The sequence below is a fragment of the Gymnodraco acuticeps genome, unplaced genomic scaffold (assembly GCF_902827175.1).
Source record: "Gymnodraco acuticeps unplaced genomic scaffold, fGymAcu1.1, whole genome shotgun sequence".
Taxonomy (NCBI): Eukaryota; Metazoa; Chordata; class Actinopteri; order Perciformes; family Bathydraconidae; genus Gymnodraco; species Gymnodraco acuticeps.
The window spans coordinates 420,806-448,069 of NW_022990865.1; the positions used below are offsets into that span (position 1 = coordinate 420,806).

General features: G+C 42.8%; 1 protein-coding gene across 1 annotated transcript; it reads right to left on the minus strand.

Moving 5' to 3' along the window:
• Nucleotides 1-205: 205 nt before the first annotated feature.
• Nucleotides 206-27,258, minus strand: thap1 (THAP domain containing, apoptosis associated protein 1). The gene is made up of 3 exons (XM_034233279.1): nucleotides 27,064-27,258; nucleotides 12,067-12,259; nucleotides 206-1,224 (listed from the first exon to the last, which is right to left on the minus strand). Exons 1-3 carry the CDS (start codon nucleotides 27,132-27,134, stop codon nucleotides 829-831), a joined length of 660 nt encoding a protein of 219 aa, XP_034089170.1. The 5' UTR covers nucleotides 27,135-27,258; the 3' UTR covers nucleotides 206-828.
• Between the last annotated feature and the right edge of the window lie 6 nt (nucleotides 27,259-27,264).

Consider the following 27,264-nt stretch of genomic DNA (forward strand, 5'->3'; position numbering starts at 1 on the left):
TTGTTCCTGATCTTTGGATTAAGGTCATCCTTCTGTTGACTTTTAAACTTCAGATATGATGCTGAGTTTGGACTTCAAACACATCCATTATTCTTCCAGAGCGTCTCGTGGCTAGCTTCCTCTTTCCAATTTTAAGTCACGATACCCTTCTTATCTAAAATATTTTTAATAAACAACTTTCACAGGAACATAGACAGACACACAATGTTTCTGTATTGTTTTTATGTGAGGAAAAAATAAAACACAGAAAGAAGTAAATCATAGAAAAGTATTACAAATTAACCGTTTGTTACACTCCTTTTTAGGAGGAATTCCTCAAAAAAACATAAATAGGATAGAAATTAAAGTCACAATTATTGTTTTTTTCAGGGGGAGTAACATGGTGGACTATTTCTTGAAGAATCCAAGTTTATTCAAATTCGGTTTTAGGTTTAATTGTGTGTAAATTAGGTGTATTGAACATACATTTAAAAAAGACGAGTAAAACATAATAAGTAGATATGAAGTTGCCTTAAAAGGTGTAACATAGATTTGGGTGATTATTTATACGCTATATGCTATGTAAATAGTCAAACCGGGAGGACAACAATTAAAAAGTAAGCCAACACAAGGGTTAAAGCAATTGCAGTGCAGCCCTAACACGAAGAATATGTAAGTAGTTGTTGTACCGACCAATTCCGAGTTTCCTGCTTCCTGCATTCTTACGGAGCCCTTCCTGTCTGGACTCGGGGCAGCGCTGCTGGCTAGGAAGATCTGCGGCTGTCTCCTGCTGCTGACAGTTTTATCTGCCTCTCATTTTGACCACATCTCCTTTTCATTAGTTCATGGTTACTTGATGCCTTTGAGTGTGTGGTAGATGTGTTTGGGTAGAATCACGTATCCCTCTCCGAAGGTTGCAGGCGGCTGGCGGCCGGTCCTCGGCGTCTCGCATGCTGCCTTCAGCATCTTCAACTGTCTCTCCTGTCGTCGGCATTTCTGCTGAGTCGTCTTCAGCTTCTTCCTCAGACTCCCCAGCTGCTCCTCCAGCTGCTCAATGCGCTTTTTCTGCCGAGCGGAGTCCTCTGCTGTGTAGTTGTGGTCACAGGAAACTGCCACCTTGTCACACCAGATCTCAGGCAGGCTCCTCCCGGGCTCCTCTTCCTCTTCCACTGCTGGGTCTGAGGTCAGAGGCAGAGAGAGAGGGAAGTGGATATCCGAGGGGAAAGGATCCTCCAGAGACTCCGACTGTCAGAAAACACACCAGAATTCAGAATTTAATTAGAGGTCAACAAATTTCACAGAAAAGCTTCCAAATATGAGCAGGGAGAAACCTTGAGGATTTGGCAGCTTTATCACAAAACCTCACAGCCACTGGAGAAACGATCGAGCAATCAGAGTTAAGTAGGTGGGACTATGGCTGCTTCTCCCCTGCTAAGCTAAAGGCAGCTAATGTTGGGATATAAAGGAACTACAGCACGGCCACATGACTTCACGTCACCACCGCTAAGCTAAAGGTGGCTAATGTTGGGCAATAAAGGAAATACAGCACGGCCACATGACTTCACGTCACCACCGCTAAGCTAAAGGTGGCTAATGTTGGGCAATAAAGGAACTACAGCACAGCCACATGACTTCAAGTCACCACCGCTAAGCTAAAGGTGGCTAATGTTGGGCAATAAAGGAAATACAGCACGGCCACATGACTTCACGTCACCACCGCCAAGCTAAAGGTGGCTAATGTTGGCCTATAAAGGAACTACAGCACGGCCACATGACTTCACGTCACCACCGCTAAGCTAAAGGTGGCTAATGTTGGCCTATAAAGGAACTACAGCACGGCCACATGACTTCACGTCACCACCGCTAAGCTAAAGGTGGCTAATGTTGGCCTATAAAGGAACTACAGCACGGCCACATGACTTCACGTCACCACCGCTAAGCTAAATGTGGCTAATGTTGGCCTATAAAGGAACTACAGCACGGCCACATGACTTCACGTCACCACCGCTAAGCTAAAGGTGGCTAATGTTGGGCAATAAAGGAAATACAGCACGGCCACATGACTTCACGTCACCACCGGTAAGCTAAAGGTGGCTAATGTTGGCCTATAAAGGAACTACAGCACAGCCACATGACTTCACGTCACCACCGCTAAGCTAAAGGTGGCTAATGTTGGGCAATAAAGGAAATACAGCACGGCCACATGACTTCACGTCACCACCGCTAACCTAAAGGTGGCTAATGTTGGCCTATAAAGGAACTACAGCACAGCCACATGACTTCACGTCACCACCGCTAAGCTAAAGGTGGCTAATGTTGGGCAATAAAGGAAATACTGCACGGCCACATGCCTTCACGTCACCACCGCTAAGCTAAAGGTGGCTAATGTTGGCCTATAAAGGAACTACAGCACGGCCACATGACTTCACGTCACCACCGCTAAGCTAAAGGTGGCTAATGTTGGCCTATAAAGGAACTACAGCACGGCCACATGACTTCACGTCACCACCGCTAAGCTAAAGGAGGCTAATGTTGGGCAATAAAGGAAATACAGCACAGCCACATGACTTCACGTCACCACCGCTAAGCTAAAGGTGGTTAATGTTGGGCAATAAAGGAAATACAGCACGGCCACATGACTTCACGTCACCACCGCTAAGCTAAAGGTGGCTAATGTTGGCCTATAAAGGAACTACAGCACAGCCACATGACTTCACGTCACCACCGCTAAGCTAAAGGTGGCTAATGTTGGGCAATAAAGGAAATACAGCACGGCCACATGACTTCACGTCACCACCGCTAAGCTAAAGGTGGCTAATGTTGGCCTATAAAGGAACTACAGCACGGCCACATGACTTCACGTCACCACCGCTAAGCTAAAGGTGGCTAATGTTGGCCTATAAAGGAACTACAGCACGGTCACATGACTTCACGTCACCACCGCTAAGCTAAAGGTGGCTAATGTTGGCCTATAAAGGAACTACAGCACGGTCACATGACTTCACGTCACCACCGCTAAGCTAAAGGAGGCTAATGTTGGCCTATAAAGGAACTACAGCACGGTCACATGACTTCACGTCACCACCGCTAAGCTAAAGGTGGCTAATGTTGGCCTATAAAGGAACCACAGCACGGCCACATGACTTCACGTCACCACCGCTAAACTAAAGGCGGCAAATGCTGGGAGTGATGATGTTTAGTCGTCTTATTTAGACACTTGTTAGCAAAATCCACCAGTGGGCTATTAACTGACGTATTTGATGTTGAAGAATACAACATTCTAATCTCTTCAGCTTGTGTTAACCAAAGACCTTATTTCAGACTTTGAGGGAATTGAACTGCATAAAATCTAACTAATTTCCGTATTTTAAGACTCATTCCTGCCCCACTGTCTGCCTGTGCTAGCAGCTGGGTCTGGCTGCTGGCTGAGCTGCTGTGTCTTTGTGTGGTCACACAGACTGCTGCGCTGCTACACTGTTCTTTATTAATCTATAGAACTGTGCAACTCCATCTGTCATTTTTCCAACCCCGTTCAGATTTAACCATGCCTACTTCCGCATTAACGTAGCTGTGCGTGACTGCCCCGTAGACGTATAAAAAGAACGTACCCATGTTAACAACGGCGAAGTAATATAACTTCTACTCTTGGAAAAAAATGACATGGGTTCTTAATGTCTGCACCTTAAATGTATATGTTCAAGGTTCAAGGCTTTTATTAGTCATACGTACATAGCTACAGTCAGGGGTTACATTGGGCCGGGGCTGTCCGGGGCTCAGCCACGGCACATAGGACGATACTCTGACGTCATCACCCTCGCACATTTGTATACAAATCGATATATACATTAAAACTTTTCGTTCTTAATATAGACTATATTTAAGGTTTGATAAGTGTTGACTTTACTTTAAAATAGCAGATCTCTGTGAAACCTTTTTTTGTGTATATATTAATAATTTAAGATGTCAATTAATTCTAGTTAATATGTATTACTTTCTATTTGTATTGTGTCCTTTGGTGGCATCAATGTGTGCATTTGATACAGATAATGGAGCAGTTACTTTAGGGCCTCATATACAGTATAGCCCTTAAGGTCAAATCATGACATCCTCGGCTAACAAGCGACCAACAGAAAGGTTAATGTTAATGTTGTTGCATGTGCCCGGCTACCACCACAAGTATATTTCAGATCTGTGGGAAACACTGTTAGGGGGCGGTGCAGCTGCCGTACCAGGCCGTGATGCAGCCAGTCAGGATGCTCTCTATGGGGCACCTGTAGAAGTTGCAGAGTATCCTGGAGTCCATGTTGAACCTCCTCAGCCTGCGGAGGAAGAAGAGCCGCTGTCGAGCTGTTTTGATGATGGTGTGTGTGTGAAGAGTCCATGTCAGGTCGTCAGTGATGTGGACACCGAGGAACCTGAAGCTACTGACTCTCTCCACCGTAGTCCAGTGGCGGAGCCAGGACATTTTCAGTGGGGTGGCCAGGATGGAACCAGTGATCATTTTGGGGTGGCATTGAAATCACTATTATATGAACATAAAAATACATCTCACTATAAAAAAGGGGTTATTTAGGGCACCTACAACACACCTCTACCTTATTTGGGATTAAGTGGTGGAATAGATCAAATAATATTCAGTATATCTAACCATTTTTTTCTTATTCCCGCAGGCAAAGCATCAACGAAGCTTACATTATACAAATGTAGTGCAATATACAGACTGTTTAGCAGCCCTATGAGCTCATTCTCTCAGTGTATCATCAGGAATACAGAGACACACACATCATTTAAATAAGAGTTTTTCAATTAAATGATAGGTTAAGAAAAAACATCTTAAAGTAAATAACAATAAACAATAGCCCTTAACCCTGTAAGGCCCCCGGTTGTAATTTTACAACATTACTTTTAGCTATCCTAAAAAAAGTCAGTAAATGTTTTGTTTTTTTAAAAGACTACATTTACATAGTCAAAAGGTCCTTTTGTTCAGCCTCACAATGCTATTGGTTAGTAAATGTGTTTATAGGTCCTGCCCTCTGGCCATACACGCCAGGGATTTTTGGCCCCATGGAAATATATCACATTGGGCCCCACCACCAGGCACAGGCCACGCCAACCAAGCACAATTGCTGTAACCACACCTCCAGAACCCAACCCACTCATTTATGCTTTAAATAACTCTACCTGTACAGGCTTGCATCTATCTTGTAGTCCAATACTAACTGCACAATATGTACTACTGACACTGAGCTGTGAAAATATAACACTTATGGGGGGGGACAGGGCTGCTGAGTCTAGAGATGGATCTGTTGGTCCTGGCAGCAGGGGGAGGGACAACTGATTTAGTATGAATAGCTGCTAAAAATGTACCTGCATTTACTAAATGTCAGATAGAGGAGTGAAATTAAAAACATGTATAGATATTAACAGTACATAATGTCAGCTTAGTAAAAAAAAAAATATTATTTACAATGGACTACGCGTAGCTAACAGACACATTTCCACCACTCATCGGCCACACCCACCTTTTCTTTGACATACTGTCGCCCTTTAGTCCCTCTCTCTTGACTTTCTCTCCTTTCTTTTCTCTTTTGAAAGACTGACTTTGTGAGTCGTTGAGACATGGTTCACACGTAAGTATTAGCATCCCTGCTCCTAACATGCTCTCACTCTCTGCTAGAAAGTGCCGGCGGTGCTGCACCGCGTTTGGAGGCAGGACCAAACCATTACATGTAAATAGAAGGGGGTGTACAGAGGCTTTGGATAATTAACTTTTGGAAGAAAATAAGTTAAATGAATTGTAAGTTTGGTGAGCCCCTCATGCTATAATCATGTGTATTTTCTCCATTCCTGTTCATGTGTCTTCTCGCAATTATCACTGGCCCCGTGTATCTCCTAATCGATATAACCGGCCTGCTCTCGTCTATCCCACATGCTCCACTGAGATCCAACATCTAGTTTCAGGTGGCCTGTGGAACTGCCAGTCAGCTGTTCCTAAGGCTGACTTAATCTCTGGCTACACCTCCCTGCAGACCCTGGATTTCCTTGCTCTCACTGAGACCTGGATTACTCCATTCAACACATCCACCCCAGCAGCTCTCTCCACAGCATATTCCTTCTCCCATACACCCAGACCCACTGGCAGAGGAGGTGGCACTGGTCTCCCGCTCTCTCCCAAATGGAGCTTTTCCCTCTTCAAGCTACCTAACTTCACTCCTTCCACCTTTGAATTCCATGCCGTCACAGTAACCCATCCTATACAATTAACCATTGTTGTTCTCTACCGTCCACCAGGCGCCTTGGGGGACTTCTTGGAGGAATTAGATCATCTCCTCTCACACATCCCTGAAACTGGCCCTCCCGCTGTACTTCTCTGAGACTTCAACCTCCAGACAGGGAAGATAGACGAACTAACATCTCTGTTAACCGCCTTTGCTTTCTCACTGTCTCCTTCCCCACCAACTCATAAAGCTGGCAAAGTCCTTGATCTCATATTCTCAAGGACCTGCACTACTTCTAACCTCTCTGTAAACCCGCTCCACACATCCGATCACTTCTTTATTTCATTCTCTCTACCCCTTTCCAAACATAACAAACTAATCTCTTCTCATCCTGCACCTGTCCGCAGTAACCTTCGTTCCCTCTCCCCCTCTACCCTTGCCTCATCGGTGCTCTCAGCCCTCCCTTCTCGTTCCAACTCCTGCCTCCAAACTCTGCTGCAGAAACTCTCCTCTCTACTCTCTCATCCTCTCTGGACTCTCTCTGTCCTCTCACATCTCGGCAGGCTCGTCAGTCCCCTCCTGCTCCCTGGCTAAATGACGCACTGCGTGCTAATAGAACCATCCTTAGGGCAGCAGAGTGGAAACGGTGGAAATCCAAACACCGTGACGACCTCCTAACCTATCAGGCTCTCCTCTCCTCTTTCTCTGCTTCCATCTCTCAGGCAAAAAGCACTTTCTTTCAAGATAAGATCCAATCTTCCTATTCCAAAAAACTATTTTCCATCTTCTCCACCCTCTTGGACCCTCCCAAAGCCCCTCCCCCCTGTCAAGCGACTTTGTTAACCACTTTGAAAAAAAGGTTGATGATATTCGCTCTTCTTTTTCTGACTCACCTTTACTCACCGCTGGGTCACCAGACCCTCCTTTCACCCACACACTGACCTCCTTTTCCCCTCTCTCTCCAAGTGAGGTTCTTACCCTAATTACCTCTGTACGTCCTACCACCTGTCCTCTGGACCCTATCCCCTCAAACCTCCTTCAGACTATCGCTCCTGATATTCTACCGTTTCTCTCCCATTTCATCAACACTTCTCTAACTTCTGGTCACTTTCCAAACAGTCTCAAGGAGGCAAGAGTAAACCTTCTCCTAAAGAAACCCACTCTCAACCCGTCTGATGTTATAAAACTACAGGCCTGTCTCTCTACTCCCGTTCCTGTCTAAAACACTTGAACGCGCTGTCTTTAAACAACTCTCCTGTTATCTCCATCAGAACAACCTTCTGGATCCGCACCAGTCTGGTTTCAAGGCAGGTCACTCCACAGAAACTGCTCTCATTGCTGTCACGGAGGAACTGCACACTACCAAAGCAGCATCCCTCTCCTCTGTCATCATCCTGTTGGACCTGTCTGCTGCATTCGACACGGTGAACCATCAGATCCTCCTTCACACTCTCCAAGAACTTGGAGTGTCAGGCTCAGCACTTTCCCTCCTCACCTCATACCTCAAAGACCGTACCTACAGGGTAACTTGGAGAGGGTCCGAGTCCGACCCTTGTCAATTAACTACAGGGGTCCCTCAGGGCTCTGTTCTCTGTCCCCTCCTCTTCTCCCTGTACACAAACTCGCTCGGATCAGTCATTAGCCCGCATGGTTTTTCATACCACTGCTACGCTGACGACACCCAATTAATTCTGTCCTTTCCCCGCTCAGAGACCCAGGTCGTCGCACGCATCTCTGCTTGTCTAGCTGACATCTCTCAGTGGATGTCTGCTCATCACCTCAAGCTCAACCTTGACAAGACTGAGCTGCTCTTCCTTCCGGGAAAAGATTGTCCCACTCTTGACCTAACAATCAACATCGGCACCTCTGTTGTTTCCCCGACTCAGACTGCAAGGAATCTGGGTGTGACCCTAGATAAAAACCTGTCCTACACTGCAAACATCGCTGTTACAACTCGTTGCTGCAGATACACGCTTTACAACATCAGGATGATACGTCCCCAGCTGACACAGAAAGCGACGCAGGTTCTGGTCCAGGCTCTCGTCATCTCACGCCTATATTACTGCAACTCCCTCCTGGCTGGTCTACCTGCATGTGCCATTCGACCTCTGCAGCTCATCCAGAATGCAGCGGCTCGTCTGGTCTTCAACCTTTCTAAATGTTCCCACACCACTCCGCTCCTCCGCTCCCTCCACTGGCTTCCGGTAACTGCTAGAATCCACTTCAAGACACTGGTACTTGCATACCATGCTGCGAATGGATCTGGCCCTTCCTACATCCAGGACATGGTTAAACTGTACACCCCAGCGCGTGCACTACGCTCTGTATCAGCCAAACGACTCGCTGCGAGGGGGACCCAAGTTCCCATCAGCAAAAACACGTGGGTTTGCTATCCTGGCTCCAAAATGGTGGAATAAGCTCCCCATTGACATCAGGACAGCAGAAAGCCTGCACATCTTCCGGCGCAGACTGAAAACTCATCTCATTCGACTCCACCTCGAGCGATATAATTACTAACAAAGAACTGCTAACAGAGCACGTATATACTAATAAAGGACTGGCTTATCTATAGCCAGTTGAGTAGCACTTGAAATGTTTGGCTCTATGAAACCTGATGTACTTATATGATTCTGTTTTCTACAAGGTTGTGTCTTCCTGGTCGAATGTACTTATTATAAGTCGCTTTGGATAAAAGCGTCAGCTAAATGCAATGTAATTATCAATATAACGTTCTATTAATGTTAATTATTGATGAATGATGAAAGGTTACTAAACATTTTTTTCTTAATGTTCTAAAATAGTTTGGGCCCCCGTGGTGAGGGTGTTTGGAGTGGCCAATAGGGTGGCCAGGATTCAGCTGGGGGTGGCCGTGGCCACTCCCAGCCAACCACCAGCTCCGCCACTGCCGTAGTCCCATTGATGGCGATGGGGGCGTGTCCCTCTCCCTGCTGCTTCCTGTAATCCACAATCAGCTCCTTGGTTTTGCTGAAGTTGAGATGGAGGTTGATATCCTGGCACCAAGATGTCAGGTTTTCGACCTCCTCTCTGTACGCCGTCTCGTCGCCGTCGGTGATCAGGCCGATGATGGTCGTGTCGTCAGCAAACTTCACGATGGTGTTGGAGCTGTGTGTGGCCACGCAGTTGTGTGTGAACAGGGAGTAGAGGAGAGGGCTGAGCACGCAGCCTTGAGGGGCTCCGGTGTTGAGGATCAGGGTGGAGGATGTGATGTTTCCCACCCGCACTGCCTGGAGTCTGCCCGTCAGGAAGTTCAGGAGCCAATCACAGAGGCCGCTGTTGAGCCCGAGGTCTCTGAGCTTGATGACCAGCTTGGAGGGCATGAAGTGTTGAAAGCTGAACTGTAGTCAATGAACAGCATTCTCACATATGTGTTCCTCTGGTCCAGGTGTGAGAGGGCAGTGTGGATGTTGAGGGCTATGGCGTAGTCTGTGGACCCGTTTGCTCTGTAGGCAAACTGCAGGGGGTCCAGAGAGTCAGGGAGGGAGGAGGTGATGAAGGTTTTGACTAACCGCTCAAAGCACTTCATGATGATGGAGGTGAGTGCTACTGGGCGGTAGTCGTTGAGGCTGGTGATGTTTGTCTTTTTGGGGACAGGAACGATGGTGGGGTGTTTGAAGCATGTGGGGACTACAGACTGCAGCAGGGACCTGTTGAAGATGTCTGTGAACACCTCTGCCAGCCGAACTGCACACAAAAAGGATTTGCACACATCTGCCCTGTCTAAAACAAAAGGGCAGGGCTCCTGATCCTTCTGTGTGAGAGATGCGCATGCAGACAGTCCCGCAGCACCCCCCGCTGCTCCTTTGTAATCTGTCATTGTTCTTAGTCCCACCCACATTTTCTGGGTGTTACAGCCTCTGAAGTCAGACTCCACTTTGTCTCTACAGGTGCATCTCAATACATTTGAATATCGTGGAAAAGTTAATTTATTTAATTCATTAAATTCAAAAAGTGAAACTCATATATTATAAGGATTCATTACACACAAAGTGAAATATTTCAAGCCTTTATTTGTTTTAGTCCTGATGATTACAGCTTAAGCCCCTGACACACCAACCCGATATTGGGAGTCAGAGGCCGTCAGAGGCAGTCGGGCATTCACGGTGCCCTACCCAGGTTGGTGTGTCCCGCACCGTCGTCTCTTTACGGCACATTTTCACACCTCCCTCCTGCGGTCGGCCAAATAAATCACTCTGATTGGCTGTTCAGCTTAGCGAATCAGTGCATGAGAAGCGAAGCGGAAGTGAGGGACCAAAACAAACGATTAAGAAGGCACACACAGACAGAGCTACTGTCTACCACTGTTCATTGTTCATTTACCTATTGTGAGCATCACATGGAAATGTACATTTAGCAAGAAGTGGCCATTATTTCTGTCTGCCCCTCTATTCTTTCTCCCATTATCCTCCACAATCTGCCTAGAAGTATTTTAACGTTGTAGCTGTTCAAGATGGCCATTTTAAAATGTGTTAAAAAATATACTGTTAGTAGTTAAACCAATAATAATGTACGGCTGCAACTGACAGTTATGTAGGCACATTTTTTATTTTTTATTAACGCTGTGTGATTAAAAGAATAAACACAAATAGCAGGATAGGCAATACAAAACTTTATTTTGTACCTTGATACTACAGCCATTGATAACACAGCATTAGACATATTTGGCAAACTCTTTTTTTGTATTGTATTACACACTATTTGTATCGTATTGTATTTTTGTCGATTGTTTACATTGTACAGTTCTTTAGACATATTTGCTATATCTTATCCCACTGAAAAGGCACTGCACCGACACCGTTAAAATATTGGCATAGATAGTTCATCCCTGTGCTGCTTGGCCCGAGCTGGAATATTGGTGCTGTGTGGCAGGGTGGCCTGCCGTAGTTCAGGGTCTTGTCTCCATCTTCCTGGGACAGCTCTCGACACAGGTTCGGGAAAGCCCTCTGAGCTTCTCGCTGTAGTATCCATGTTTTCACCCATTTAGTGCGGTTTCTCCTGATTTTTCGCTTCCGATTCCTAATCTCTGCAGCCGCAAGCAACACTCCAATTGCTGATAACGCCAGTACCGTACGATACATGTTTTCGATCGACGAGAGAGTGAAAATGGAACCCAGACGCTATTTGTTGTTTGTTTACATCACACAGTCTGTTCTTCTTCTCTCGTGTATATCGCAGTCTGTCTTCCGGTTGTTGCCTCTTTTGAATGACGAATACACTACCGCTGCCTGCTGGTAAGGACAGTTATTAACACTCGTCGACTGAAGTCTTTGCGGTGTGTTCGTAGGCGGGAGGCGTACCCGACGCAGGCGACGTAGCGGACGTAAAAGTCGGGACGCCTTCGATACGCGTTCTTTGGTCTCAGGTTGGTGTGTAGCGGCCTTTACAGCTAATGAAAACCCCAAAATCAGTATCTCTGAACATTTGAATATTACATTAGACCAATAAAGAGATGTCGGCCTTCTGAAAAGTATGTTCATGTGTATGCACTCAGTACTTGGTTGGGCATCCTTTTGCATGAATTACTGCATCAATGCTAATTAACACAATTTATGCTAATTGTGCAAATTGCTCAACATATGCAGGTTAGCATCCACGATTTCTATGTGCTGGGAACCCTACCATACATTTCTAACATAAAACTTTGGGGCACTCAACATTTCCGGGTTCACAAAAGGACTTTACCATTTATAGTGTTAAATACTCATACAATAATCACAAATAAATGCAGAGGAAACTGTTTATGAAGCTCTGATGCAACTGAACTAAACCTAACTAAAAACAATTGTGTATAATATTTAGCTCAGTGCGGATCAAATGTGTGTCTTCAGTGGGAATGCACTGCATTGTTCACCTTGATGTTGAGGTTGCAGGCGAAGAGCGACGGCACGGCGTTCTCGTTCAGAACTCGGTTGTTGCACTCTCTCTTGAAGCAGTCTTTGGTGAAGTGCTGTGAGCAAATGTTGCTGTACTTCGTCGGCTTGAAGTTGTTCCTCCTCATAGCTGCCACCCATTTCCCACAAACATCTGGGCGAGCCAAAGGAAACCTGGCAAAATAAATAGAAATGTACTTTTACCCACTCACGATTTGTTCCTTCCCTAGAATTCATTTTAACATAAGCAAAGGGATATTTCTCAATTCAAAGTCTGATTATACAGATGTAGCACCTCATTTCAGACTCCAGCTTACAGCTTCCTGCCTACGACCTGCCTAAAACCAGTAGCGAGGAATGTTAAGCCCTCCCACTATTTTCCAAGAGGGCGTTGCCAGATTTTCAATTTCAGGTTTTAACCAGGAGATGGCGCTTCATTCACAAATACAGAAAGACAAGTTTCATGGACTTGCAGTTGTGTTTTGAAGAGCATTTGAACACATCAATATTTTAGATAAACTAAAGTGTATCTAATCTTGTAATTCAATAATATATAGTCTTCATATATTAAATAATCATAATAATAATGTAAATGTTTACATTACACTTCTTTATTTGTTATGCTCATACTTTTACCTTTACAATCGTTTGCTTTAATATGCAGTATATTTTTTGTATATTTTTGTGTTTGCTTCCTTCTGCTCCCTTTCGGACACATACTGTATGATTTATTATTATTATTATTATTAATATGAAGATATTAAGATAAGATAAGATAAGATGTAGACTTTATTGATTGAACATTTGAGTTTAGAATGTGCTGTCCCACGGTAATTCAGAAGGCTCACAGGTCACATTCCGACCATTATTTAAAACAATAGGTGCTTTCACACCGTCTACAGTTTGATTTGTATAGAGGGAGCTCTGTGGCTGAATGGCCAGCGATTAGGTGTGGCGCATTTATCATAGGTGATCAGAGCTAACTGCCTGCCGTCAGATTTCATTTAAAAAACAGGTCTGATTTTAAGACTATTTCTGCGCTCATAAAGAATGATAAGAATAAGAATAATGCGTATTGAACTGGTTTCATTAATTAGTGAGTTTATTTAACACTAGAACCGCCAATCGGGTCAATTTGTGTGATGTGTGTTGTGTGTGTGCAATGTAACTTTTTTTCAATAAAATATTAAAGTCTCCCAGTCCGTGACTTTTCCTGAAAGTGTGTTATGTAGCACCCTATGTTGTTAAAAATTGCATTCTAATAGCGGGATTTGACGGTGTTAGGTAGGCCTATACAAAAACCTCTGGCGGTTCTAGTGTTAAGGTAATTAGGTACAGTAGAAGCCCTTTTTTTATCAGTAACGAATTTAGCAGTTGAACATAAAAGTCAACTAACTGAGGGTCACTTGCAATGACAGTGTTGTGTCTAACTGTAAGCTTGTCACTCAGAGTAACATACAGTTAATTTAGCTGCTGGAGAAGAAAGATCAGGGGGGGAGGGGGGGAGAGAGCTGTGGTTGATGGGCCATTAGTTGTGTAAATACACAGCTGAGAGCTGCCGTTTCATTTAGACTGTTTAAAAAACGGTAACAACGGACTATTTTTCTTAGCGGATGCATGTCAATTTAAATCAATACATACAACTATTTTTTAAATCAATAAAAACATTTTCTAAATCCATAAAAGCATTTCAATTAATATTGGGAGTCATGTCGTTACTTTGTTGAGAATGTGGCCATGTAATAAGCGGGAACATTTGCAGCGACTTGTTCCTTATGGGGAAAATAACACCCTTCATGCTGATCTAGATCCCTCCGCTACGCGTTGGGATCCTGATCTGCCGACGAGGCTCCATTAAAATATAAATATTTTATAAATATTTTATATTTTATAAATATTTTATATTTTATAAATATTTTGGCGAACATAAACATAAATGATCGTGGTGAAGATGATGATTTCAATTAGGATTAAAGAGCCGGGCTGCATTTCCTCCCGTTCGTTTTTTATTTTGTTAAATAACAACATGGTGATGTTTTGTAAATTATTACATGTCTCTTATTTAGCACAGAGTATGATATCCGTGACATATGGATCTTAACAAAGTTCCGCTGTACATCCAGCGTACTGTATCTGACTTTATTTCACATGAGCTCCAGTGTGGAACCCCACCCCTGGTGGATCAATGATCCATTGCAGCTGGCTTCATTATAAATTACATTTATTTATCACGGGGGAGGTCTCAAGTCAAGCTGGAGGTTTTCCCTTGAGCGAGGGCAGATCACGTACCAAACACGGCCCTCGCGTTTCAAACTGTCTGAAATGAAGCGCTACATCTGTAGATGATCAATTTTCGTAATTGAGCAAGTAAACACTGTCAAAGCCACAGCAAGGGGTCAGAAATCCTTCACTGGTCACACTTCCACAGGACATCTAGTCCTCTACTACAGGAGTTCCCAAAGTGGGGGTCGCGAAATGATTAAAAAATTTTTTTTTTTAAATTAATATTATCCAGTATTTCCCACAGAATTTGATTCTATTTGTAGGCGCACCTCTAAACATGCCGATCGCGAGAGCCGATCGCATGACGTAAGATACATGACACTTTTCTCTGTGCGCGGCAAAACAAGCTCGCCAAAATGGCTTCACCGGTCTGGCAGTTTTTTAAGGTGTCCGAAAAAGACAGTAAAATAGCGGTATGCAACGTGTGTGAAGCAGAAATCCTGCAGCTCCACCCGCTGTGACGGACCGGTGAGCGGTGCAACACACAAGAGTTAGACCTAACACACTTATCTATTTGATCTACCTCTGGAACAAGCTAAACTAGTTATACATATATTTATTCTTCACTGTCGGGTCACTCATTACTGGATTAGTGAGCTGCATGAGCTACTGACGGGCTGTCGAGAGAGGGAGAGAGGGGAAAAGAGAACGCTTCCGCTAATTTCTCCCGTGTTATTATCCAAATGTAATGTAAACTTGAATAATGTACATAATTTGAATGTAATAATTAAGTTGATTGTTCTTTGTGGAAGCTCCAGTGAATGAGCCCCATTAACTGAGTTTTAAAAATCACTTTAAATGGAAGATTTAAAGTGATGTTTAAATCTTCCATTTAGGCCCCGCCCACTCGATCGGATCAGCGATCGGTATCGGGCGATACTGATTCCGGCGATCGGCCCCAAAATTGGCGATCGGAGCATCCCTAATTACAATGCCACTAAAGGAGTAGATAACTTGGACACGCTGCTGACCTGCTACAGCTGCCAAAGAAGGACCTTGAGGTGGCCACTTGTGATATTCTACAACATCCTGGATGTCTCTGCTTACAATGCCTTTGCACTTTGGATGGCAATAAACCCAGAATGGAACCAAAAGAAGCTCCAAAGAAGACGCATTTTTCTGGAGGAGCTTGGCAAGGCACTGGTGACACCTCACATGCAGTGAAGACAACACATGCCCAGGAACCCAGCATCTGTTGCTATATTGAGGAAGATGGTGCTACTGCTGCTGCTACACCTGCACGGCCAACACAACCACAACCTGCAGTGCCTGAAGTAAGTGGTGTGTGTATGTGTTTTCCCCCCCCTGTGTTAGGAGATGTGGTGAAAACAATTTCTGAACCAATACATATTTTACTGTTCTAGATTGCACCCTGTGCCGGCAAAAGGAAGCGCTGTGAGGTATGTGGACCTTCTATGTCATTTATATGGATGTTTCATCATCTCTATATATTTCACAGCCAAATACTTTTGGATGTGTGATTCTTGTGTTTCAATTGCTGTTAAATTGCTTTATTTCCTTCAGGGCTTTGATTATTATATGACAGATTAAAAATAATAAACATTAATGAAAACATGTTTCATTTACATTTGTCCTTGAAAAGCAAGAGCAAAATGTAAACCTAGTTTTTATTACAGTGTATTTAACATAAATTAAATTTTTATCACAAAGTCACAAGTTCTCCCACTTAAAAAGATGAGGCCTGTAATTTTCATCCTAGGTATACCTCAACTATGAGAGACAAAATGAGAAAAAAAAAAAAAAAAAAAAAAAAAAAAAAAATCCAGAAAATCACATTGTCTGATTTTTAAAGAATGTATTTGCAAATTATGGTGGAAAATAAGTATTTGGTCAATAACAAAAGTTCATCTCAATACTTTGTTATATACCCTTTGTTGGCAATGACAGAGGTCAAACGTTTTCTGTAAGTCTTCACAAGGTTTTCACACACTGTTGCTGGTATTTTGGCCCATTCCTCCATGCAGATCTCCTCTAGAGCAGTGATGTTTTGGGGCTGTCGCTGGGCAACACAGACTTTCAACTCCCTCCAAAGAATTTCTATGGGGTTGAGATCTAGAGACTGGCTAGGCCACTCCAGGACCTTGAAATGCTTCTTACGAAGCCACTCCTTCGTTGCCCGGGCGGTGTGTTTGGGATCATTGTCATGCTGAAAGACCCAGCCACGTTTCATCTTCAATGCCCTTGCTGATGGAAGGAGGTTGTCACTCAAAATCTCACGATACATGGCCCCATTCATTCTTTCCTTTACACGGATCAGTCGTCCTGGTCCCTTTGCAGAAAAACAGCCCCAAAGCATGATGTTTCCACCCCCATGTTTCACAGTAGGTATGGTGTTCTTTGGATACAAGTCAGCATTCTTTCTCCTCCAAACACGTCTAGTTGAGTTTTTACCAAAAAGCTATATTTTGGTTTCATCTGACCATATGACATTCTCCCAATCCTCTTCTGGATCATCTAAATGCTCTCTAGCAAACTTCAGACGGGCCTGGACATGTACTGGCTTAAGCAGGGGGACACGTCTGGCACTGCAGGATTTGAGTCCCTGGCGGCGTAGTGTGTAACTGATGGTAGCCTTTGTTACTTTGGTCCCAGCTCTCTGCAGGTCATTGACTAGGTCCCCCCGTGTGGTTCTGGGATTTTTACTCACCGTTCTTGTGATCATTTTGACCCCACGGGGTGAGATCTTGCGTGGAGCCCCAGATCGAGGGAGATTATCAGTGGTCTTGTATGTCTTCCATTTTCTAATAATTGCTCCCACAGTTGATTTCTTCACACCAAGCTGCTTACCTGTTGCAGATGCAGTCTTCCCAGCCTGGTGCAGGTCTACACTTTTGTTTCTGGTGTCCTTTGACAGCTCTTTGGTCTTGGCCATAGTGGAGCTTGGCGTGTGACTGTTTGAGGTTGTGGACAGGTGTCTTTTATACTGATAACGAGTTCAAACAGGTGCCATTAATACAGTTAACAAATGGAGGACAGAGGAGGCTCTTAAAGAAGAAGTTACAGGTCTGTGAGAGCCAGAAATCTTGTTTGTTTGTAGGTGACCAAATACTTATTTTACCGAGGAATTTACCAATTAACTCATTAAAAATCGTACAATGTGATTTCCTGGATTCTTTCCCCCCATTCTGTCTCTCATAGTTGAAGTGTACCTAGGATGAAAATTACAGGCCTCTCATCTTTTTAAGTGGGAGAACTTGCACAATTGGTGGCTGATTAAATACTTTTTTGCCCCACTGTATATGGAATTGTGCATGTTGAATTGAGTTCTGTATCTCAAAGAGCCGGCTCTTTTAAGTGAACGACGGGAGCCGGCTCACGCCCGCGAACAAGCCTTTTTTGTTTGTTTGTTTGTTAATTAATACAAGACAGAATGATATGATGATCTCCGTGCTACGGGTGCATGCATGCAGTGACATGTAATATCCAAGGATTAGAGACTGTTGGATGCTGCTGTTTTGAGCATTGCAATATATTTATTTTCATTAGCCTATGTTATTTATTTATGATTATTTTTAGGCTCAGCAAAGATTTGTTGTCAGTTTGTATAGGTGTTGCTATCTGCTTGTTGCGTGGTTCTACAATCAGAGAGTTACAAGGGTCTGTAAATGCAATGCAAACAATTGACCACAGCAAATCATTTATATTAAAAATGTCATTTTTTACAAAAGGATATATTGAATAGGCCTAATTTATGTGATATGTTTACACATATAAATCATTAGTCAAAACAGGGCTAGATTTGATTGAATTATAAAAAGGTATATTTCGCAGATAAAGCTAGTGACCCCGCCCCCTTAAAAATAAAACGGCTCTTTTGAACAGCTCTTTTGAACAGCTCTTTTGAACAGCTCTTTTGAACGGCTCTCGCAAAAGGAACTGAGCCATAAGATCTGGCTCCCTTCAAAGAGCCATAATTCCCATCACTAGATTGTGCAGGAGAGACGGAGCTTTCCAACGATACCTCTGATTACATGGTGCAAACAGCGGTCGCGGTACTTTATGTTACGTTAGAATGCTAACTGTTGGTGAATTTAGGAGAAATCTACAGACACAAATAGACAAACTATAGTAAAATAAACACCTAAATGTGTATTTTGTACGTTTTCCTTCCAAAAGCCTGAAAGAAAACATGTAATGGAATCAAAATGGCACAAAATCTCAAAATTTACCAGAGCATGAAAAACGATGTTTTTGCCTGCCGTGGCTCACCTTAATGAGTGAGACGCACCGGAGTTGAGGATCTGTGGGGTTTGTATGTCGATATATGGGAAACACTGTTATTTGTATTACTATTATTAATAATAACGTGTGCATAGACATTTTTCAGGGGCGGACTGGCCATCTGTAGAATGTCCCCGCAGCGAGGCTCCCCCCGGTTGACAATTCACTAGCACCCTAAATAAATAACTTCACTTTCTGATAAGAAAAACACAAGAATGACATGGAATCAAATCTCTTTTTTTTTAATATCAATAATTTCAAACATTATATAATCATATAGGCCTATGTCTCCTTAGTATTACCGTATATATAAAATGAAACTTTGAATAATTAGTGTTTGGTATGTTTTCTATCTACAACTTCTCCCATTCAAAAATCCGAAATAAAATCAAAAAATCTATTAACATGTAACAAATATATTCAATTTCAGAGCAGAAGAAACACTGCACATAAATCATTCAGCAGTGCACAGTGAAGCTCAAGCTTTCAACTGTACGAACAAGCAATACTTTGAAATGCAAAAGTCTCAGTGTGTGTGTACAAGAGAGCCTTTTTAATAAATGTAAAGGTCCCATGTCATGCCTTTCCGGTTATTACCCGTCCCCTTGTGTGTTATGAAGTTTTTTCTGCATGTCTGCAGAGTCACTAACCCTCAAAGTACACCCTGTAGCGAGTTCAACTCTAAAACAGAAAATACCTGTCTATGCTGCCCCAGAACGCCTCGTTGGAGATTTTTATTTTTCTTCCTTGGTACAGTGACGTGCCCATACCCAAATGGACCAATCCGTGGAGCCATTACATTACGTCCGCGGAGACGTTACGTTAAGTCCGCGGATTGGTCCAAATTGACTAATCCACGGACTTCCTCACCAGTGGCGTTGACACTGTGTCTCAGGGGATCTTAATATTTAAGAACCTATTAATGTGTTATATCAGATTAACGGAAATAATCTCAGCTAACTGACGATACAAACCATTTTTACCAAAACAAAACACAAGTCTCATAAGAAGCATCTAAATGACCCCTTAGCTAACGCACTTTGGCACAGAACTCAAGATAAAAGTACCATTATTACTTATCGTAGCTGCACATACAAGATATCCGATTAAAGCTGAGGTTCCACCGATTATTTAGGTATATAGTATCATCACTGAGTGATCCGAACTCGCGACAGGGGAAGCCAACACAGACATCACAACACGTACCTTTACGTAGCTTTTACGGGAGATCGTCTCACCGTAGCTGTCAATCTGATCAAAATACTTGTTCAATGGCATTAAAACGAGAAAAACGCGGCTGAATCGGTTAATCCATAGGTTTTTATCGTCTCTGTATACTTTTTTTTTTCATTTCTAATCCATAATTCCATTTTTATGTAAAGATCGGAGAGCAAAAGTTAGCTGATAATGGTAGTCACCAGAGTGGCTGCTGCTTCCGGTCTAGGCTATGCAGCAGTCTCACACACACACATTACCAAATAAGGACTATGCGGGAGTTCCCCTTGATTCCATTGGCTCTGACGGTCAGAAAGAGATGTCACATGTCAAAATCCAGCAAGGGGGGCCAGAGATATGGAAAATCCACCCAAATGGCCCCAGAAGAGGTTTTTTTTTTGCTAAATCTGTCTAAAAAGGTCAAATATCACTTATTTTGCATCAATCTTGATACAGGGTACTTATATGTTGTACTTTGGATTCCTAAAGCTTTTAGTCTACTAACCCATCATCGAAGGTTAGTTTTCACTATAAGTACAAAATATTAATTTACAGTTTTTTTACCATGTTCAATCTGAATTTTCTTTAAAATAAAAAACATCTATATTGAATCTGACTTTTCTACATCCAACTCACAGGTTTATCATTACTTTGAGAAAAAAATATTATTAATGTAACCCTTTTAGAAGGGAAGATATGGTCATTTGTTCTGGGAATGTCATTTTCGAGCCTGAAACCTGAAAAACAGGCTCAGGGTTTAACAGGTTAAAGACCAATCTTTATTTGAATGTGCCTCTTAACCTGATATATTAGTTATACAGTAATAGTATTGACAATCTAAAAAAACTGAGCAACTCAACAGTCAACTTTATGTTTCTTATTGTCTAAAGCATTTATTATTTTCCCCCTCTCATATTCAGTGTGGACGGATTGAGACAGCGTGGTGTCCAGAGAGCAGCAGAGACTTCAGGGAGAAACCTCCGTGTGAAGGACATCCTGTCTGTTGGTTTGGAGAGGACTGAGGGTCTTTCCTCAGCGAGGAGGACCAGGCCTGATGGAGGAGGACAAGGCCTGATGGAGGAGCCCATGCTGGGCACAGCTGATACCAACTGCACAGGCCTAGTCTGTCACTTTATTTGACTAAATGTGTTTACTTATACATTTAATAGGTTTACACCTTCTGTCCATATGTGCTTTTTATTTAAAACATTTGATGAACTTTTGGTTCACATTTCAATAAATTAGATTTGCACTCCTTTTGTCCATTATTCTTACTGAAAATGTTAGATTACACATTCACATCTGACTGAAGATTGGCCCCATGTATTTGTGATGCTGCAAACTCTGCGGTACAAGGCACAAGTGATGTGAAGCTCATAAAGTGAGGCAAATAGAAATAATCAGCGGATGGAGTGTAGATGTGGAAATAGCTGCATTCGATCAGCTGACTGTTTTCACAATAAAAAGTAGTTTCTTAGTGAATGTCCTGTACTGGTCTTAAAATCTCATAACATCAGCTTTTAATGTTCCTCTTGGATGTTCTTCTTGACCCTCAGAGAAGGAGAACATGTTGTGTCTTTCAGGCATGTCCTTTCCTAACAAAAATGACAGGAAACATAAAACATATTATTGCAGAACAAGTGTGTTATTTATGAAAGTGGTGTGTTTGTGTGTTTAGGGGCTGTAGATATAATTATTGTGTATGTGTAATGTTTTTTTTTTATTTCAACAATGAGCTACAAAGACAATCAGATTATGAATGAACAGTATGAAGCTCATAAACATTGACATATATGTTATTATGAAAATAATATTGAACTGTTATCAAAACGTAGTGCAACTGTAGAAGCTTGCTCTGTTGTCTCCCTGAAAGAATAACTTTAACCACATTTTTCAGACAATATTGAGAGATAAATAGTTGCAGTTCTCACTATGTGTTAAATATCTTTGCCTTCAATACATTAAATTAGAAAGCTGACAAAATCATATTGCTAAATATCTAAATGTAACCTTTTGCATGGAAAAAACCCTCAACTTAACTGATGTGTAGGTGATCTAGTATTTAATATTGTTTAATGGAATGTATATCAGTTTATTCAAGTCAATACTTCATTTATTTAAACCAATATCTTTCTTGATTCTTTGTACAGTATGAAAAAAAGAGTCTTTGTACCTGTGCTGAAGTTCACTGCTGTGAGGAGTCCAGTTCTGTCTCTCACTCTCTGGTCCAGCCTGTCTGCATCACCTGGACACCTTAAACAAACAGATATATATGTAAAGTACCATGTGTACAAACAATATAACTGATTCTCTTCTGTTGAACATGTTGGATTGTGTATTGTCTGAGTCAGGGTCCTTTTTATTTTACTGTAACTTTGTGTTACCAATGCTTACTGTTTATGTGATACCCATTTGGTTATGCAATTAATAAAAACAACAAGGTTTGGGTTCGTTCTTCAGATGACTGACGTTAACGTGTAAGCTCAATAATGAACTCCAGCTCAACCAACCATATTGTAATATCTAAGTAATCATCTTGAAATATGACATTAATAATTGTAATATACACACATCTTATTGTGAGGTTGATTTCACATACACTACTTTGACGTTAGCTTGTCTACATACTTGAGCATAGCCAATTTAAATTAACCTTAGCGATACAGTTCCTACCTACATAATAAAATATCTCTCTAAGTTACAAGGATGACCTTATTTTATCAACCTCAAACAGAAGCCGTTTGTTCTACAGTATTATCCCACTTAACGCTTGTCTATTTCGTTGTAACCTTTATATATACAGTCTATGATTTTAACTTGGAGGCTACTATTAGCATCGTTAGCACCGATGTAGCTACCACTTGCTTACACGCTAACCCAAGCCTTAACATTCATTACGTAGCTGATTAAAATCATTAACACATAAATAAAGTACTCAAATTTCACTTACCGCAAAACCGCATTCATGCACCGTCTGTTTCAACCGCAGAGCGAGTCACAATAGTCCGATATATAAGCATGAAGAACAAACAACCACGGCCGGCTTCAAGTTGTGTTCCCTGGATGAACTGAGCAGGCAGAGTCCCTGTAGCTTCACGGAGCAGCTAGCAGAGAGACAAGAAGCTAGCAGCAGCAGTCACTTGACAGAGCTGTCACTCAATGTGACCACGCCCTAATTTATGCAAAAACTTTAAGACCTAATATAAATAAAAGGGTCGCGTTAGAAAACAATTCACTCACAGATCCATAATCATGAAGGTGGAATCTAACTATATCGATAATAAAATGTATGGAGCCAGGGGTAGAAACATGTTTTTTTCTGCTGTAAAGTTGGGCATTTTAACATGGGGGTCTATGGAAATTGCTCCTTTCTGCAGCCATCGCCTATCGGCCAATATATGAACTGCAGTGTGTGGCACTTCCGTATTGACGTCCCGGCTCTTCCCCAGAGTGTGCCGCTTGGTAAAGACGCACACTTATCGCAAATACATACACAAATAAAGGGCAACATACCGTAGAAATCACTTTTGAAACATTGTGTGCGTGGCAGCACAGACACTGGTAAATCACGAGTAAGGCACACTGGTTACGGATGGCAGCTTCCTCATCGTTGCACTCGGAGAGAAATTGTAGAGATGGAGACGATGAACTGTTTAGCCCGCCTTGGGCATGGTTTATGTTCCTATGCACTGCACTCGGACATGCTGTGGAGTGAACCGTGGTCACCTCTGAGAGGTAGTTGGTTGACAGCTAAAAAAGCTATAATATCAATGACAGCTGACACGTAATGACGGCTCCGTGCCAGCTGATCTGCACCAAAGTACTAATTTCCTTATGTTTCCTCGCGTATCTCTCTCTCCACAAACTCTCACATGAAATGTGTTCTTTTGATGCGGCATGCTTAGCAGTCCTTTATCAGTCTGTAATGCGTGTTTCCAGTCGCAAAAACCTTTGACAGTAAAAGCCGCATCAGATGAAGATGCATTGACTTTAAACTGTCTACAGGGGAAACAAAAGGCTGCGTCTGCTTTTAACGAATCTTCAAGCCATGGTCTGTTGTTGTACCATGCAGCGGCAAAAGTGCGCTTCTTTCCTGAAAACAATCTCCCTGGTAACGATCCAGTTTCACCTGGTTGGATTTATTAACCCCAAGATCATCTGGGGCTGTTGGTCTATGAGCGGTTGCTGGCCCAATAGTACCTGTTGATGTGCTGCTGCTGCTTCTGCTTCTGCTGCAAGGTAGCGTCTGTAGTGGAGGAGGAGGCACGGAGGAGGAGGAGGAGGAGGAGGAGGAGGAGGAGGAGGAGGAGGAGGAGGAGGAGGAGGAGGAGGAGGAGGAGGAGGAGGAGGAGGAGGAGGAGGAGGAGGAGGAGGAGGAGGAGGAGGCTGGCGGGTGTGGTACAGGGTGTGGCAACGCAGGTGGTGACGGTAGGGGCACAAGGAGCTGTGCCTCGGAGGACAGCGTTGGTGGCGGTCGCCTTGATGAGTCAAGGCTTGGGCTCGCTAACTCAGCCCCGGGGTTTGCCGAGGTCCAGCTTGTGACATTAAGGCGTGCTGCTGCAATGGCAGGTGCAGGGTTGCCAGCAGCACCATCGGCTGCAGTTCTTTCATCGCTATTTCGTTTGAATAAATCCTTAGACCTTTTAAGCCAATTTCTGATATCCATTTTGTCATTGAAACATAAATGGTAGTCTACAGAATAGAATAGAATAGGCGGCAGAGTGTGACGCTGTGATTGGTCTAAATGTGGACGAATCACAAATCACAACAGACACATGCATTTATTTGAAGTAGCCTGAGATTTTTTGTTTTAGTTACTATCTGACATCACAGAGATGTTCACAAGTCTTTTTTTGCAAGTCCAAGTCAAGTCTCAAGTCTTTGGTCACGAGTCCAAGTCAAGTCTCAAGTCTTTGTGGGGTGAGACTTGATCAAGTCTCAAGTCTTTGGTCACGAGTCCAAGTCAAGTCTCAAGTCTCTAAAAAATCAAAGTCTCATGTCTCTTCTGGTTGTAATAAGCCTTCTATTGTCTGCTGCTATCCAGTCTGTTAAGAATACTGCACAGCTATATCTAAGACATTCAAAGCATTTACTGTATTATTATCACTCCTATATCTATTAGCATACAGTATCAGTACTGATTAGTTGTTTGTTATATGATCACTTTAAACAGGCTATTGCAATATACTGAACTGGTGATATTAAAACATGACCTGTTCCAAAAGAGATATCTACCATTAACACCATTTACCAGCCAAATGCTGGTAAATCATGCAAGTGGCTGGTACTGTATGTTGCACGCACCAGCCACAAATAACAATGGCAATCTATTGAGTGGCTGGTAACATTTCAACATTCACTAGGCTAGCCATTTGGCCAGTGGACAAAAATGTTAAAATGTGACCTCTGCAACCGTATTGTTTAATTACACTGGGTCTCTAATGACATCTTTTAAGTCTACTATAAATAAACATATTCCTATATCCTCTCACTCAAACCCAGTGTAATGGTAACCTGATAAACCTGTAACATTAACGTTACGTGGTCAACAATAAACCTATAACCTGCCTATAAACCGACAGATGTATTTATGTATGCAACTATGTATTTTTCTACGTTTAACGTTAGCCAGTAGATGGTGGCAGCGGAACGTAATGATTAACGTTACCGACCTTTTTTATGTCATGTCAAGAGTTGGATGTCAACGCCACTCAACGCAAACAAGTGTGACAAGGAAACATTCACTCATCTTTTCAAATATTCAGTTACAAAGCTAGTAGCAAGCTAAGTTAACATTACATAGCTGATGCTGAGCTAAACATGTTTGCTAACCGTCCATATGCGTTAATGTGACTGACCTCTCCGGGTGAGTTTTCAAGTGCCTGATGAAATTCGACGTTGTTGCACCAGCATCCTTGATTTTAATATTGCAGACTTTGCAGTGTGCGCTCCTTTTGTTGGTGCCGCCGGCGTTTTGTTCGAAGTTTTTATAGTTGAACCTAATTACAAGCGGTACAGCTGCAGGTGTGCCGCCGGTCGCCATGGTGTTACCATGATGTTAATGTTAAAGGTGGGGTAGGTACATTTGAGAAACCGGCTCGAGATACACTTTTTGTTATATTCCATGGAATGCTCTTAACATCCCGATAGCCGGCCCGGCTAAAGAAACTGGATGGCCTACCTGCTTGTCAGCCTCCCATCGGGGCACAAACTTATCTCGTGCCCTCATTGGTCATGTGCGCTTTCGTGTGTGTTGGAGGAGGGGCTCTGTGAGGAAGTGGCAGATTTTCTCCGGTTGTGTATTTTCAAATTCTAGCGATCTCGAGCCGGTTTCTCAAACTTACCTACCCCACCTTTAATACGCCAAAAATAGAAAACACAATGATTGTTCACGAGTCCCAAAACACGAGTCCAAGTCGAGTCCGAAGTCTTTTGAGCAGGAGTCCAAGTCAAGTCTGAAGTCTCTGTGTGTGCGACTTAAGTGCGACTCGAGTCCGAGTCACAAACTCGAGTCCCCATCTCTGCATCACATACATCGTAGCATAAAAGTTCACAGCTTATTTATAATTAAAAAAATTAAATATATATATTTTTAAATTTTTATAAATAATAAAAAACGTGTTTTTTGGGAAAGGGCAGGAATGTAAAATGGGAGGGCCTGGCCCTCCCACTGCACCGGGCATGGTTGGTTTTCACACTGTGTTTGTTAGTGAATCATAGGGCATTTGTAAAGCATGTTTAGGTTGTTTGTAGAGTTATGGCAGGATAATACCTCCATAGAATGGTAATCAAACTCTAATCACAATTCATGGAATTATATTTCTTAATTATTAAAATATGTTAGAGTTTATGACAAAGTGTTTTTACATGTGTTAGGTCTTGGTAAAAGGCCGTAGCCTATATAGAAAAGGTGAACCAGAATTGAAGGTACGTTTTAATATTATCACCACTTGCTGTTAAAGTGGGGGAGTGGGCAACTCACGGGCAAACTTGATACAAGACTTTTAATGTATGAGAGCAGAATGGTGCTTTGTGAAATGTCAGTCACCCGATTTTACCGGTAAAATCTACCGACACAAGGAAGCTCTTGCTTCAACTTCTCCTCACTGATGCTGTTAAAGACGGCTGACTGAGCTTCAATCAGGCAGAGTGGAAACGAATGCTGGTGAACTATCTCTCGATAGTCCTCACAGGACACACAGTGCATATCCGTCATATTTGGCCAGGTAACAACTTACTTGTGAAAAGAAATGTCTTTGTCTTTATGGTAGCGGTTCTTACAGCCATACGCTGAGCACGTCTGAACCATGGCTGCCGCCGGGCTACACACTCCGAGGTCTGGTAAGAAACTGCACGACGGTCCGCTGGCGCTCCTCCTGCACCTCCGCACGGGCTTCACTGCCACTAACAAACATGGCGGCGGAGAAGAGGTCACGACA